Here is an 18,462-nt window from a genome sequence, read left to right on the forward strand (position 1 = left end):
CATGCAGGTGGCATTTATGAAATGTTAGAGCACATGGAGGGGAGAATCAGTCACATGTGATGGATCATGGACAACACAGAACAGAATAATGACATCCAAAATCAGCGCTGACCATCACTCACCTCCAGGGAAACAGCGCTGACACTGACGCCATGACCACCCCAGCAAACCCCCCATATCCCCAGCCATGAGCCACGATCATTAGGTCACTCTCATCACCTGAAGTCCCCGTATACAGCTGTATACTAATGTACCAGGTGATATACTCCCCGACCTACATGGTTCTGTACCTTCACCACCACATACACCAGCTTAAAAAAGAAGAAATTACCAAACTGGAGGGCCAAAAATCAAAGAACAATTATTGATAAATAAAAAACCTTTATTTCATGATTGGTTTGGTGGCACTACATGCAAAGAAGAGTGCTCGCACTACAACAAGATCACAAGAAAAAACAGAACTTGGAGGAAGGACCCGCAGTCCGAAACGCGCGTCGGTGTGTGCGTCGCACTTTCTCGTGCAGCTCCTGATCCTAGCACAGCACATATTTATGTGACTACTTGTGGGCTATGCATGGGCTGTGCAGCAGTGTATTATAGTGAGGGTTATTCGGCACTTTGCTTGGGATTAACCCGTTTAGGTTTATTGCACACTGCAGTTTATTTTTTCATCTACCCGTATAACATGGCACATGGCCCCCTACTTATATACTCTACGTAGGGTATATACTTTGTGACATTTGGTATTCTATTTGAGATATATCCCTGTATAGTGCAATGTATCCTCTTACTTACCTCCACAATGTATTGCACATTGCCCCTACATTAGGATACATTTTATGTGCTTGTGGCCTCGGCCATAGAATACTTTGCTATATACTATCTAGGTATTTATCAGTTTTATACCATCTTAGCTGTTGCAATACTGCTGCGTGTAGCTTCTCGCACACATTACTGTGCAGGTGTTCAATGCCGGGTGTCATGCAGTCTGAATCCTAGGGTATATACGTAATCGTTTGTATATGGTCCTTTTTGTGATCTTGTTGTAGTGACACCAAACCAGTCATGAAATAAAAAAGTTTTTATTTGTTCATCAATATAGTTCTTTGATTTTTGGACCTCAGGTTCAGTAATTTCTTCTTTTTTATTTGGTTCTCTCCGAGTGCTCTGCCGTTCATCGGTCCTATAAGCCCTTTGATTTATGCTATGTATTAGGGTTTTACGAAAAAAATTTGATTTACTACATTCAGTGGGTGCGATTTCTCTTTTACATACAGTGCAGACCAAAAGTTTGGACACACCTTCTCATTTAAAGATTTTTCTGTATTTTCATGACTACGACAATTGTCCATTCAGACTGAAGGCATCAAAACTATGAATTACCACATGTGGAATTATATACTTAACAAAAAAGTGTGAAACAACTGAAAATATGTCTTATATTCTCGGGTCTTCACAGTAGCCCCCTTTTGCTTTGATGACGGCTTTGCACACTCTTGGCATTCTCTTGATGAGCTTCAAGAGGTAGTCACCGGAAATGGTCTTCACTTCACAGGTGTGCCCTGTCAGGTTTAATAAGTGGGATTTCTTGCCTTATAAATGGGGTTGGGACCATCAGTTGTGTTGTGCAGAAGTCAGGTGGATACACAGCTGATAGTCCTACTGAATAGACTGTTAGAATTTGTATTATGGCAAGAAAAAAGCAGCTAAGTAAAGAAAAACGAGTGGCCATTACTTTAAGAAATGAAGGTCAGTCAGTCCGAAATTTTGGCAAACTTTGAAAGTGTCCCCAAGTGCAGTTGTAAAAACTATCAAGTGCTACAAAGAAACTGGCTCACATGAGGACCGCCCTAGGAAAGGAAGACCAAGAGTCACCTCTGCTTCTGAGGATAAGTTTATCCGAGTCACCAGCCTCAGAAATCGCAGGTTAACAGCAGCTCAGATTAGAGACCTGGTCAATGCCACACAGAGTTCAAGCAGCAGACACATCTCCACAACAACTGTTAAGAGGAGACTTTGTGCAGCAGGCCTTCATGGTAAAATAGCTGCTAGGAAACCACTGCTAAGGACAGGCAACAAGCAGAAGAGACTTGTTTGGGCTAAAGAACACAAGGAATGGACATTAGACCAGTGGAAATCTGTGCTTTGGTCTGATGAGTCCAAATTTGAGATCTTTGGTTCCAACCACCGTGTCTTTGTGCGACGCAGAAAAGGTGAACGGATGGACTCTACATGCCTGGTTCCCACCGTGAAGCATGGAGGAGGAGGTGTGATGGTGTGGGGGGCTTTGCTGGTGATGCTGTTGGGGATTTATTCAAAATTGAAGGCACTGAACCAGCATGGCTACCACAGCATCTTGCAGCGGCATGCTATTGCATCCATTTTGCGTTTAGTTGGACCATCATTTATTTTTCAACAGGACAATGACCCCAAACACCTCCAGGCTGTGTAATGGCTATTTGACCAAGAAGGAGAGTGATGGGGGGCTACGCCAGATGACCTGGCCTCCACAGTCACCAGACCTGAACCCAATCGAGATGGTTTGGGGTGAGCTGGACCGCAGAGTGAAGGCAAAAGGGCCAACAAGTGCTAAGCATCTCTGGGAACTCCTTCAAGATTGTTGGAAGACCATTTCCGGTGACTACCTCTTGAAGCTCATCAAGAGAATGCCAAGAGTGTGCAAAGCAGTCATCAAAGCAAAAGACGGCTACTGTGAAGACCCTAGAATATAAGACATATTTTCAGCTGTTTCACACTTTTTTGGTAAGTATATAATTCCACATGTGGTAATTCATAGTTTTGATGCCTTCAGTGTGAATGTACAATGGTCATAGTCATGAAAATACAGAAAAATCTTTAAATGAGAAGGTGTGTCCAAACTTTTGGTCTGTACTGTACATCAGCTGTACGTGACGGTGGACCACCACGGTAATTTAAGGAGAACTCCACCCAAAGCATTTTCCAGGTCTCTTCACAAAGGATCTGTGAGAAGAGCGGATGATGGGAGGAGGTTCTTATTCTACTGCCATCATCTCCCGGACTTTGCTTTGGGTGAATTCCCTTGTGTCCTCGTCCCTTTCATCACGGAGGCGACCTCCTGGCATTGTGCTTCCCTGACTGTGCGGTGCACATGGTGCGGAGCGTGCACGGTGCGGAGCGTGGACGGTGCGGAGCGCGCCTCCTGCTCGCTCCCTATGCTGCAGGCATCAGACAATGGAGACGCGCCGCTCCGCTACTCCACAGAAATGTCGTTTTTTGCTTCGGTGGCTTCTGAATGTGACAAATGATCACTGGACTGAACGGTGGAAAAGCTACAACTTTCCTCCAGAAGCCGGGTCTGCGGTCAGAGGATGCACCAGATCCGAGACCAGAGGACGGGCCCGACATCGCTCTGACCGCGGCTGCACACTTCTACTTCCATTATTATCTGCACTCCTCCAGGATGCTCTGTGTGCACAGCACCCAACATCACTACCACCCCCATCGTGTACATGAATGATTGAGCTTGTGTAATGCGTCACATGGGTGGTTATGCGGATGACCCCCTGCCCGACCTGTAATAACTGCACCCGGGCCTGATGCAGAACACGTCATGGTGGCGCCTATGAGCAGAGCGGCTCACATATATGGCTAGTAAATCACAGGACCCCATTGCCTTCTATACACGGACGCCCCAGGAGGCTCCGGCACATATAACGCAGCGTTCTGCAGGAGAGCAGAGTCCGGACGTTTCCACCGCCCAACAACAGCCTGCAGAGCATCGCCCCAGACACCGCCTACAGAAATGCAGAGCATTGCAGGTGACATCCCCAGGCACACGATCCCGCCTCCGCCCTGTTGCAGATCATCGCTCTCGGTACCTGAGCTTTGCGGCCACGGTTGATGTACGTGCACACGGGATTATACGCTCCTGTCCCGCACGCGTACAAGTGCGTCCTGTTCCAGGGTTGGATGAGACGGATAAAATTACCGCATTCTCCCTGTGAATAACGAAAGGTTGGAATAGAGAGAAGAGAAGAGATGGAAATCCACGAGATCAGAGAGTGAGCATAGGGGAGAAGCAGAACACAAACAGTTAATGACGCCAGATCCCGGCAATCTGCCCTCATCCTCCTCACTGGACATCACACAGCCCGGCGCGGTCATCACCAGGATAACCTGGGTACGAGCGCTGCTCCGGGGCTTACACTGCAGAGAGCAGCTTTACAGGGGTCATCATTGATGATCATTGGGGTCTGACCGCTGAGACCACCACCAATCGGCAGAACGGACACTGCAAGAATGGAGCGGCAGTGCACACGCTCCACCGCCGAGCCAATCACTGTCTGGGGGGCTGCCGAGCTAATCACTGTCTTGGGGGCTGCCGAGCGCTTTCCTGGCCCCATAGAGAATAAATGCAGCGCTTCCTAGTGGTGGGACACCCACTGATCAGCAAGTCCTCCCCTATCCGGCAGGCAGCTGATGGCCGGCTGTCCCTGGACAATCCCTTTAATGTGCTGCAGGTTGCACTTGCCCTCACAGCGGACGGGTCATTGGCGTCTCCGGCTCGTACTCACATTGATATCTTTACCAGATAAGACGCATTCATCGATTCTCTGCTGCTTTGCCGGCCAGTGAATCTGCAGAAAATAAAGCTGTTTAATGTCGAGACTGCGGTGAAAATGTGAAAAAAACCCACAGCATAAAAATTCCCTAAACAGGGTATTTTGTAGGTCGCCTGCGTCCTAGGTGATGTGCGGTGCACGCGCCTCTCTCTGTACATTAGGAATGTTGGGGCCTGCAGCAGCGCTGTCCTCCCTGGATTGTGCAACGGACATGTCACCCTCACAGGAACATGCTGCCCAGTGCGGTGCAGGACCCCGAAGCAATGCAGGACCCCGGAGCGGTGCATGACCCCAGAGCAATGCAGGACCCCAGAGCGGTGCATGACCCCAGGACCCCGGAGCAATGCAGGACCCCAGAGCGGTGCATGACCCCAGGACCCCGGAGCAATGCAGGACCCCGGAGCGGTGCATGATCCCAGGACCCCGGAAGCAATGCAGGAACCCAGGAACCCGGAAGCAATGCAGGAACCCAGGACCCCGGAAGCAATGCAGGACCCCAGATCGGTGCAAGACCCCAGGCCCACGGAAGCAGTGCAGGACCCCGGAAGCAGTGCAGGACCCCGGAAGCAGTGCAGGACCCCGGAAGCAGTGCAGGACCCCAGAAGCAATACAGGACCCCAGAAGCAATACAGGACCCCAGAAGCAATACAGGACCCCAGAAGCAATGCAGAACCCCGGAAGCAATGCAGAACCCCGGAAGCAATGCAGAACCCCGGAAGCAATGCAGAACCCCGGAAGCAATGCAGAACCCCGGAGCGGTGCATGACCCCAGGACCCCAGAAGCAATGCAGGACCCCAGGACCAGTGCAGGACCCCGGAAGCAATGCAGGAACCCAGAAGCAATGCAGGACCCTGGAAGCAATGCAGGACCCCGGAAGCAGTGCAGGAACCCGGAAGCAGTGCAGGACCCCGGAAGCAGTGGAGGACCCCAGGACCCCGGAAGCAGTGCAGGACTCCAGAAGCCATGCAGGACCCCGGAGCGGTACATGACCCCAGGACCCTAGGAGTAATGCAGGACCCCGGAGCAGTGCATTACTGACAGTCCTTACACTGCAGTGCTGTGCGATGATCGGCTGCATACAGGTGCCTGTACCTGGGTGAGAGGAGCTCCTTGCTCATTAATGGTCATTACAGGTCAGTGCCCAGAGTCATTTATGATTATCTGCCCATGTAAAAGGGTCCACAGGAAACAAAATGGCCTTATAGCGAGGTAATTATAGTGTGAAGAGAAGGACACGTCCGGCAGCTGTGGCCCCTGGGGGGCTTCTTATCGAGGACCCTCAGCAGTGTGGTGGCACTGCTGGGCACGGAGTGCGGTCACTATACGGCCCCCGTCACCCACGTGCTCTTACTATGAGCGGCTCCCGGTTGATGTCCTGCAGGTCCAAGGACAGGATGAAGTCTTTGCTGCCCACGTACATCCGGTCGTGATCTTCATCCTTCAGCAGAATCCGATAATCCGTGGTGTTCAGCAGGAAGTGCAGGAAGTGCGCGGTGCTCGAGGCCTTCAGCTCTGCAAGAGACAGCAACTATTAAGACAAACACCAGCGAGGTCCTCCAGACTGGAGGAGAACTACAAGTGTCAGCATGCTGTGCCAGGAGCTGACGTCGTTACACAGGAGACACAAAATGCTGAATCCTGAGCGGCAAGAAGAGCGGACACCGGGCGAGGAATGAGCGGCATCCCGAAGACCGACACGACGACACCTCCTGATATCACAAGACATCAGAGACATCAGGATCAGGGCTGATACAAGAGACAGCACAGGGTTAAACGAGGACCACCCGAGACTGTGACCTCATCCGCCTACAGGTGCACCAACGAGGCCGGGACACGACTAAGGACATCAGCTAACCGGGCGCAAGAGCAGAAGAGAAGTCACAGAGTGTCGCCCGATCCTCAGACATCACAAGGAGGCAGCACAGCGACGGGACGGGAGCAGCGAAATATCTATGACGGCCCGAAAACCATCCCCACATAACAGGGCACATCCAGAATCAGCCTCTATATACAGTGCTGCACTGTGTACATCCATTACATCACGGATCCTGAGCTACATCCTGTATTATACTCCAGAGCTGCACTCACTATTCTGCTGGTGCAGTCACTGTGTACATACATTACATCACTGATCCTGAGCTACATCCTGTACTATACCCCAGAGCTGCACTCACTATTCTGCTGGTGCAGTCACTGTGTACATACATTACATTACTGATCCTGAGTTACCTCCTGTATTATACTCCAGAGCTGCACTCACTATTCTGCTGGTGCAGTCACTGTGTACATACATTACATTACTGATCCTGAGTTACATCCTGTATTATACTCCAGAGCTGCACTCACTATTCTGCTGGTGCAGTCACTGTGTACATACATTACATTACTGATCCTGAGTTACATCCTGTATTATACTCCAGAGCTGCACTCACTATTCTGCTGGTGCAGTCACTGTGTACATACATTACATTACTGATCCTGAGTTACCTCCTGTATTATACTCCAGAGCTGCACTCACTATTCTGCTGGTGCAGTCACTGTGTACATACATTACATTACTGATCCTGAGTTACATCCTGTATTATACTCCAGAGCTGCACTCACTATTCTGCTGGTGCAGTCACTGTGTACATACATTACATCACTGATCCTGAGCTACATCCTGTATTATACTGCAGAGCTGCACTCACTATTCTGCTGGTGCAGTCACTGTGTACATACATTACATCACTGATCCTGAGCTACATCCTGTATTATACTCCAGAGCTGCACTCACTATTCTGCTGGTGCAGTCACTGTGTACATACATTACATTACTGATCCCGAGTTACATCCAGTCTTATACTCCAGAGCTGCACTCACTATTCTGCTGGTGCAGTCACTGTGTACATACATTACATTACTGATCCTGAGTTACGTCCTGTATTATACTCCAGAGCTGCACTCACTATTCTGCTGGTGCAGTCACTGTGTACATACATTACATTACTGATCCTGAGTTACGTCCTGTATTATACTCCAGAGCTGCACTCACTATTCTGCTGGTACAGTCACTGTGTACATACATTACATTACTGATCCTGAGTTACATCCTGTATTATACTCCAGAGCGGCACTCACTATTCTGCTGGTGCAGTCACTGTGTACATACATTACATTACTGATCCTGAGTTACGTCCTGTATTATACTCCAGAGCTGCACTCACTATTCTGCTGGTGCAGTCACTGTGTACATACATTACATTACTGATCCTGAGTTACCTCCTGTATTATACTCCAGAGCTGCACTCACTATTCTGCTGGTGCAGTCACTGTGTACATACATTACATCACTGATCCTGAGCTACCTCCTGTATTATACTCCAGAGCTGCACTCACTATTCTGCTGGTGCAGTCACTGTGTACATACATTACATTACTGATCCTGAGTTACCTCCTGTATTATACTCCAGAGCTGCACTCACTATTCTGCTGGTGCAGTCACTGTGTACATACATTACATCACTGATCCTGAGCTACATCCTGTATTATACTCCAGAGCTGCACTCACTATTCTGCTGGTGAAGTCACTGTGTACATACATTACATTACTGATCCTGAGTTACATCCTGTATTATACTCCAGAGCTGCACTCATTATTCTGCTGGTGCAGTCACTGTGTACATACATTACATTACTGATCCTGAGTTACCTCCTGTATTATACTCCAGAGCGGCACTCACTATTCTGCTGGTGCAGTCACTGTGTACATACATTACATTACTGATCCTGAGTTACATCCTGTATTATACCCCAGAGCTGCACTCATTATTCTGCTGGTGCAGTCACTGTGTACATACATTACATTACTGATCCTGAGTTACATCCTGTATTATACTCCAGAGCTGCACTCACTATTCTGCTGGTGCAGTCACTGTGTACATACATTACATTACTGATCCTGAGTTACCTCCTGTATTATACCCCAGAGCTGCAGTCACTATTCTGCTGGTGCAGTCACTGTGTACATACATTACATTACTGATCCGGAGTTATATCCTATATTATACTCCAGAGCTGCACTCACTATTCTGCTGGTGCAGTCACTGTGTACATACATTACATTACTGATCCGGAGTTACATCCTGTATTATACTCCAGAGCTGCACTCACTATTCTGCTGGTGCAGTCACTGTGTACATACATTACATTACTGATCCTGAGTTACATCCTGTATTATACTCCAGAGCTGCACTCACTATTCTGCTGGTGCAGTCACTGTGTACATACATTACATTACTGATCCTGAGTTACATCCTGTATTATACTCCAGAGCTGCACTCACTATTCTGCTGGTGCAGTCACTGTGTACATACATTACATTACTGATCCTGAGTTACCTCCTGTATTATACTCCAGAGCTGCACTCACTATTCTGCTGGTGCAGTCACTGTGTACATACATTACATTACAGATCCCGAGTTACATCCTGTATTATACTCCAGAGCTGCACTCACTATTCTGCTGGTGCAGTCACTGTGTACATACATTACATTACTGATCCTGAGTTACATCCTGTATTATACTCCAGAGCTGCACTCACTATTCTGCTGGTGGAGTCACTGTGTACATACATTACATTACTGATCCTGAGTTACATCCTGTATTATACTCCAGAGCTGCACTCACTATTCTGCTGGTGCAGTCACTGTGTACATACATTACATTACTGATCCTGAGTTACCACCTGTATTATACTCCAGAGCTGCACTCACTATTCTGCTGGTGCAGTCACTGTGTACATACATTACATTACTGATCCTGAGTTACATACTGTATTATACTCCAGAGCTGCACTCACTATTCTGCTGGTGCAGTCACTGTGTACATACATTACATTACTGATCCTGAGTTACACCCTGTATTATACCCCAGAGCTGCACTCATTATTTTGCTGGTGCAGTCACTGTGTACATACATTACATTACTGATCCTGAGTTACATCCTGTATTATACTCCAGAGCTGCACTCACTATTCTGCTGGTGAAGTCACTGTGTACATACATTACATTACTGATCCTGAGTTACCTCCTGTATTATACTCCAGAGCTGCACTCACTATTCTGCTGGTGCAGTCACTGTGTACATACATTACATCACTGATCCTGAGCTACATCCTGTATTATACTCCAGAGCTGCACTCACTATTCTGCTGGTGAAGTCACTGTGTACATACATTACATTACTGATCCTGAGTTACATCCTGTATTATACTCCAGAGCTGCACTCATTATTCTGCTGGTGCAGTCACTGTGTACATACATTACATTACTGATCCTGAGTTACATCCTGTATTATACTCCAGAGCTGCACTCACTATTCTGCTGGTGCAGTCACTGTGTATATACATTACATTACTGATCCTGAGTTACATCCTGTATTATACTCCAGAGCTGCACTCATTATTCTGCTGGTGCAGTCACTGTGTACATACATTACATTACTGATCCTGAGTTACATCCTGTATTATACTCCAGAGCTGCACTCACTATTCTGCTGGTGCAGTCACTGTGTACATTACATTACTGATCCGGAGTTACATCCTGTATTATACTCCAGAGCTGCACTCACTATTCTGCTGGTGCAGTCACTGTGTACATACATTACATTACTGATCCTGAGTTACATCCTGTATTATACTCCAGAGCTGCACTCACTATTCTGCTGGTGCAGTCACTGTGTACATACATTACTGATCCTGAGTTACCTCCTGTATTATACTCCAGAGCTGCACTCACTATTCAGCTGGTGCAGTCACTGTGTACATACATTACATTACAGATCCCGAGTTACATCCTGTATTATACTCCAGAGCTGCACTCACTATTCTGCTGGTGCAGTCACTGTGTACATACATTACATTACTGATCCTGAGTTACCACCTGTATTATACTCCAGAGCTGCACTCACTATTCTGCTGGTGCAGTCATTGTGTACTTACATTACTGATCCTGAGTTACCTCCTGTATTATACTCCAGAGCTGCACTCACTATTCTGCTGGTGCAGTCACTGTGTACATACATTACATTACTGATCCGGAGTTACATCCTGTATTATACTCCAGAGCTGCACTCACTATTCTGCTGGTGCAGTCACTGTGTACATACATTACATTACTGATCCTGAGTTACCTCCTGTATTATACTCCAGAGCTGCACTCACTATTCTGCTGGTGCAGTCACTGTGTACATACATTACATTACAGATCCCGAGTTACATCCTGTATTATACTCCAGAGCTGCACTCACTATTCTGCTGGTGCAGTCACTGTGTACATACATTACATTACTGATCCTGAGTTACCACCTGTATTATACTCCAGAGCTGCACTCACTATTCTGCTGGTGCAGTCACTGTGTACATACATTACATTACTGATCCTGAGTTACATCCTGTATTATACTCCAGAGCTGCACTCACTATTCTGCTGGTGGAGTCACTGTGTACTTACATTACTGATCCTGAGTTACCTCCTGTATTATACTCCAGAGCTGCACTCACTATTCTGCTGGTGCAGTCACTGTGTACATACATTACATTACTGATCCTGAGTTACATCCTGTATTATACTCCAGAGCTGCACTAACTATTCTGCTGGTGCAGTCACTGTGTACATACATTACATTACTGATCCTGAGTTACATCCTGTATTATACTCCAGAGCTGCACTCACTATTCTGCTGGTGCAGTCACTGTGTACATACATTACATTACTGATCCTGAGTTACATCCTGTATTATACCCCAGAGCTGCACTCACTATTCTGCTGGTGGAGTCACTGTGTACATACATTACATTACTGATCCTGAGTTACATCCTGTATTATACTCCAGAGCTGCACTCACTATTCTGCTGGTGCAGTCACTGTGTACATACATTACATTACTGATCCGGAGTTACATCCTGTATTATACCCCAGAGCTGTACTCACTATTCTGCTGGTGCAGTCACTGTGTACATACATTACATTACTGATCCTGAGTTACATCCTGTATTATACTCCAGAGCTGCACTCACTATTCTGCTGGTGCAGTCACTGTGTACATACATTACATTACTGATCCTGAGTTACATCCTGTATTATTCTCCAGAGCTGCACTCACTATTCTGCTGGTGCAGTCACTGTGTACATACATTACATTACTGATCCTGAGTTACATCCTGTATTATACTCCAGAGCTGCACTCACTATTCTGCTGGTGCAGTCACTGTGTACATACATTACATTACTGATCCTGAGTTACATACTGTATTATACTCCAGAGCTGCGCTCACTATTCTGCTGGTGGAGTCACTGTGTACATACATTACATCACTGATCCTGAGTTACCTCCTGTATTATACTCGAGAGCTGCACTCACTATTCTGCTGGTGCAGTCATTGTGTACATACATTACTGATCCTGAGTTACCTCCTGTATTATACTCCAGAGCTGCACTCACTATTCTGCTGGTGGAGTCACTGTGTACATACATTACATTACTGATCCTGAGTTACCTCCTGTATTATACTCCAGAGCTGCACTCACTATTCTGCTGGTGCAGTCACTGTGTACATACATTACATTACTGATCCTGAGTTACATCCTGTATTATACTCCAGAGCTGCTCTCACTATTCTGCTGGTGCAGTCACTGTGTACATACATTACATTACTGATCCTGAGTTACATCCTGTATTATACTCCAGAGCTGCACTCACTATTCTGCTGGTGAAGTCACTGTGTACATACATTACATTACTGATCCTGAGTTACATCCTGTATTATACCCCAGAGCTGTACTCACTATTCTGCTGGTGCAGTCACTGTGTACATACAGTACATTACTGATCCTGAGTTACATCCTGTATTATACTCCAGAGCTGCACTCACTATTCTGCTGGTGCAGTCATTGTGTACATACATTACTGATCCTGAGTTACATCCTGCATTATACTCCAGAGCTGCACTCACTATTCTGCTGGTGGAGTCACTGTGTACTTACATTACTGATCCTGAGTTACCTCCTGTATTATACTCCAGAGCTGCACTCACTATTCTGCTGGTGCAGTCACTGTGTACATACATTACATTACTGATCCTGAGTTACATCCTGTATTATACTCCAGAGCTGCACTCACTATTCTGCTGGTGCAGTCACTGTGTACATACATTACATTACTGATCCTGAGTTACCACCTGTATTATACTCCAGAGCTGCACTCACTATTCTGCTGGTGCAGTCACTGTGTACATACATTACATTACTGATCCTGAGTTACATACTGTATTATACTCCAGAGCTGCACTCACTATTCTGCTGGTGCAGTCACTGTGTACATACATTACATTACTGATCCTGAGTTACGTCCTGTATTATACTCCAGAGCGGCACTCACTATTCTGCTGGTGCAGTCACTGTGTACATACATTACATTACTGATCCTGAGTTACCCCCTGTATTATACCCCAGAGCTGCACTCATTATTTTGCTGGTGCAGTCACTGTGTACATACATTACATTACTGATCCTGAGTTACCTCCTGTATTATACTCCAGAGCTGCACTCACTATTCTGCTGGTGCAGTCACTGTGTACATACATTACATCACTGATCCTGAGCTACATCCTGTATTATACTCCAGAGCTGCACTCACTATTCTGCTGGTGAAGTCACTGTGTACATACATTACATTACTGATCCTGAGTTACCTCCTGTATTATACTCCAGAGCTGCACTCACTATTCTGCTGGTGCAGTCACTGTGTACATACATTACATCACTGATCCTGAGCTACATCCTGTATTATACTCCAGAGCTGCACTCACTATTCTGCTGGTGAAGTCACTGTGTACATACATTACATTACTGATCCTGAGTTACATCCTGTATTATACTCCAGAGCTGCACTCATTATTCTGCTGGTGCAGTCACTGTGTACATACATTACATTACTGATCCTGAGTTACATCCTGTATTATACTCCAGAGCTGCACTCACTATTCTGCTGGTGCAGTCACTGTGTACATTACATTACTGATCCGCAGTTACATCCTGTATTATACTCCAGAGCTGCACTCACTATTCTGCTGGTGCAGTCACTGTGTACATACATTACATTACTGATCCGGAGTTACATCCTGTATTATACTCCAGAGCTGCACTCACTATTCTGCTGGTGCAGTCACTGTGTACATACATTACTGATCCTGAGTTACCTCCTGTATTATACTCCAGAGCTGCACTCACTATTCTGCTGGTGCAGTCACTGTGTACATACATTACATTACAGATCCCGAGTTACATCCTGTATTATACTCCAGAGCTGCACTCACTATTCTGCTGGTGCAGTCACTGTGTACATACATTACATTACTGATCCTGAGTTACCACCTGTATTATACTCCAGAGCTGCACTCACTATTCTGCTGGTGCAGTCACTGTGTACATACATTACATTACTGATCCCGAGTTACATCCTGTATTATACTCAAGAGCTGCTCTCACTATTCTGCTGGTGCAGTCATTGTGTACTTACATTACTGATCCTGAGTTACCTCCTGTATTATACTCCAGAGCTGCACTCACTATTCTGCTGGTGCAGTCACTGTGTACATACATTACATTACTGATCCTGAGTTACCTCCTGTATTATACTCCAGTGCTGCACTCACTATTCTGCTGGTGCAGTCACTGTGTACATACATTACATTACTGATCCTGAGTTACCTCCTGTATTATACTCCAGAGCTGCACTCACTATTCTGCTTCTGCAGTCACTGTGTATTATATATTATAGGGGGGATTGTGCAGAATCCCACTGGTAGCTGTAACCTCAGCCGTCTCTGGGGGACGTGAGACATCCCAAACATCTTCATTAGACGTGTGAAGGGGCCGACAGCCCACGACAGCTGCGCCGGGTGATGTCATACAGACATGGCGGCAATCATCCTGCCAATCCCGGAATTAAAGGCTAATTAATTTACAGTGTAGCGTTACATTACAGGTGGAGCGCGGAAAAGATCAGCCAGGGCCTGTACCGCTCTGCTCAGTCACAGGATATACAGCGTATACTCAGCCCCAGTGTACACAGCCTGCGCTCAGCCCCATCACTGTACACCATACACAGCCTGAGCTCAGCCCCATCACTGTACACCGTGCACAGCCTGCGCTCAGCCCCAGTGTACACAGCCTTCGCTCAGCCCCATCGTGATACATAGTACACAGCCTGCGCTCAGCCCCATCGTGATACACAGTACACAGCCAGCGCTCAGCCCCATCGTGATACAGAGCACAGTCTGCGCTCAGCCCCATCGTGATACACAGTACACAGCCTGCGCTCAGCCCCATCGTGATACACAGTACACAGCCAGCGCTCAGCCCCATCGTGATACACAGTACACAGCCAGCGCTCAGCCTCATCGTGATACACAGTACACAGCCTGCGCTCAGCCCCATCGTGATACACAGTACACAGCCAGCGCTCAGCCCCATCGTGATACACAGTACACAGCCAGCGCTCAGCCTCATCGTGATACACAGTACACAGCCTGCGCTCAGCCCCATCGTGATACACAGTACACAGCCTGCGCTCAGCCCCATCGTGATACACAGTACACAGCCTGCGCTCAGCCCCATCGTGATACACAGTACACAGCCTGCGCTCAGCCTCATCGTGATACACAGTAAACAGCCTGCGCTCAGCCCCATCGTGATACACTGTACACAGCCTGCGCTCAGCCCCATCGTGATACACAGTACACAGCCTGCGCTCAGCCCCATCGTGATACACAGTACACAGCCTGCGCTCAGCCCCATCGTGATACACAGTACACAGCCTGCGCTCAGCCCCATCGTGATACACAGTACACAGCCTGCGCTCAGCCCCATCGTGATACACAGTACACAGCCTGCGCTCAGCCCCATCGTGATACACAGTACACAGCCTGCGCTCAGCCCCATCGTGATACACAGTACACAGCCTGCGCTCAGCCCCATCGTGATACACAGTACACAGCCTGCGCTCAGCCCCATCGTGATACACAGTACACAGCCTGCGCTCAGCCCCATCGTGATACACAGTACACAGCCTGCGCTCAGCCCCATCGTGATACACAGTACACAGCCTGCGCTCAGCCCCATCGTGATACACAGTACACAGCATGCGCTCAGCCCCATCGTGATACACAGTACACAGCATGCGCTCAGCCCCATCGTGATACACAGTACACAGCCTGCGCTCAGCCCCATCGTGATACACAGTACACAGCCTGCGCTCAGCCCCATCGTGATACACAGTACACAGCCTGCGCTCAGCCCCATCGTGATACACAGTACACAGCCTGCGCTCAGCCCCATCGTGATACACAGTACACAGCCTGCGCTCAGCCCCATCGTGATACACAGTACACAGCCTGCGCTCAGCCCCATCATTATACACCGTGCACAGCCTGCGCTCAGCCCCATCATTATACACCGTGCACAGCCTGCGCTCAGCCCCATCACTGTACACCGTGCACAGCCTGCGCTCGGCCCCATCACTGTACACCGTGCACAGCCTGCGCTCGGCCCCATCACTGTACACCGTGCACAGCCTGCGCTCGGACCCATCACTGTACACCGTGCAGAGCCTGCGCTCGGACCCATCACTGTACACCGTGCAGAGCCTGCGCTCAGCCCCATCACTGTACACCGTGCACAGCCTGCGCTCAGCCCCATCACTGTACACCGTGCACAGCCTGCGCTCGACCCCATCATTGTACACCGTGCACAGCCTGCGCTCAGCCCCATCACTGTACACCGTGCACAGCCTGCGCTCAGCCCCAGTGTACACAGCCTTCGCTCAGCCCCATCGTGATACATAGTACACAGCCTGCGCTCAGCCCCATCATTATACACCGTGCACAGCCTGCGCTCGGCCCCATCACTGTACACCGTGCACAGCCTGCGCTCGGCCCCATCACTGTACACCGTGCACAGCCTGCGCTCGGCCCCATCACTGTACACCGTGCACAGCCTGCGCTCGGCCCCATCACTGTACACCGTGCACAGCCTGCGCTCGGCCCCATCACTGTACACCGTGCACAGCCTGCGCTCGGCCCCATCACTGTACACCGTGCACAGCCTGCGCTCGGCCCCATCACTGTACACCGTGCACAGCCTGCGCTCGGCCCCATCACTGTACACCGTGCACAGCCTGCGCTCGGCCCCATCACTGTACACCGTGCACAGCCTGCGCTCGGCCCCACCACTGTACACCGTGCACAGCCTGCGCTCGGCCCCATCACTGTACACCGTGCACAGCCTGCGCTCGGCCCCATCACTGTACACCGTGCACAGCCTGCGCTCGGCCCCATCACTGTACACCGTGCACAGCCTGCGCTCAGCTCCATCGTGATACAGAGCACACAGCCTGCGCTCGGCCCCATCACTGTACACCGTGCACAGCCTGCGCTCGGACCCATCACTGTACACCGTGCACAGCCTGCGCTCGGACCCATCACTGTACACCGTGCACAGCCTGCGCTCGGACCCATCACTGTACACCGTGCACAGCCTGCGCTCGGCCCCATCATTGTACACCGTGCACAGCCTGCGCTCGGCCCCATCACTGTACACCGTGCACAGCCTGCGCTCGGCCCCATCACTGTACACCGTGCACAGCCTGCGCTCGGACCCATCACTGTACACCGTGCACAGCCTGCGCTCGGACCCATCACTGTACACCGTGCACAGCCTGCGCTCGGACCCATCACTGTACACCGTGCACAGCCTGCGCTCGGCCCCATCATTGTACACCGTGCACAGCCTGCGCTCGGCCCCATCATTGTACACCGTGCACAGCCTGCGCTCGGCCCCATCATTATACACCGTGCACAGCCTGCGCTCGGCCCCATCACTGTACACCGTGCACAGCCTGCGCTCGGCCCCATCACTGTACACCGTGCACAGCCTGCGCTCGGCCCCATCACTGTACACCGTGCACAGCCTGCGCTCGGCCCCATCACTGTACACCGTGCACAGCCTGCGCTCGGCCCCATCACTGTACACCGTGCACAGCCTGCGCTCGGACCCATCACTGTACACCGTGCACAGCCTGCGCTCGGCCCCATCATTATACACCGTGCACAGCCTGCGCTCAGCCCCATCATTATACACCGTGCACAGCCTGCGCTCGGCCCCATCATTATACACCGTGCACAGCCTGCGCTCGGCCCCATCATTATACACCGTGCACAGCCTGCGCTCAGCCCCATCACTGTACACCGTGCACAGCCTGCGCTCGACCCCATCACTGTACACCGTGCACAGCCTGCGCTCGGCCCCATCACTGTACACCGTGCACAGCCTGCGCTCAGCTCCATCGTGATACAGAGCACACAGCCTGCGCTCGGACCCATCACTGTACACCGTGCACAGCCTGCGCTCAGCCCCATCATTATACACCGTGCACAGCCTGCGCTTGGCCCCATCATTATACACCGTGCACAGCCTGCGCTCGGCCCCATCACTGTACACCGTGCACAGCCTGCGCTCAGCCCCATCATTATACACCGTGCACAGCCTGCGCTCAGCCCCATCATTATACACCGTGCACAGCCTGCGCTCGGCCCCATCATTATACACCGTGCACAGCCTGCGCTCGGCCCCATCACTGTACACCGTGCACAGCCTGCGCTCAGCCCCATCATTGTACACCGTGCACAGCCTGCGCTCGGCCCCATCACTGTACACCGTGCACAGCCTGCGCTCGGACCCATCATTGTACACCGTGCACAGCCTGCGCTCGGCCCCATCACTGTACACCGTGCACAGCCTGCGCTCAGCCCCATCATTG

The 18,462-nt window shown here is 49.6% G+C and overlaps 1 protein-coding gene across 6 annotated transcripts in view; it reads right to left on the reverse strand.

Annotated features, from left to right (window-relative positions):
* SEMA3F (semaphorin 3F) overlaps positions 1 to 18,462 on the reverse strand; it is a 131,263-nt gene that overhangs the window by 38,367 nt on the left and 74,434 nt on the right. For all 6 annotated transcript variants that reach the window (XM_073645182.1, XM_073645181.1, XM_073645180.1 and 3 more), the window contains 3 exons: positions 5,957 to 6,117; positions 4,557 to 4,619; positions 3,861 to 3,980 (listed from right to left, as the gene is read on the reverse strand). In XM_073645182.1, coding sequence (XP_073501283.1) covers positions 3,861 to 3,980; positions 4,557 to 4,619; positions 5,957 to 6,117 — 344 coding nt within the window. Of the gene's footprint in view, positions 1 to 3,860; positions 3,981 to 4,556; positions 4,620 to 5,956; positions 6,118 to 18,462 lie in introns of those variants that run through there.

Source organism: Phyllobates terribilis, unplaced genomic scaffold (genome assembly GCF_046119375.1).
Source record: "Phyllobates terribilis strain yellow unplaced genomic scaffold, ASM4611937v1 Scaffold_8__6_contigs__length_399053987, whole genome shotgun sequence".
Classification (NCBI taxonomy): domain Eukaryota; kingdom Metazoa; phylum Chordata; class Amphibia; order Anura; family Dendrobatidae; genus Phyllobates; species Phyllobates terribilis.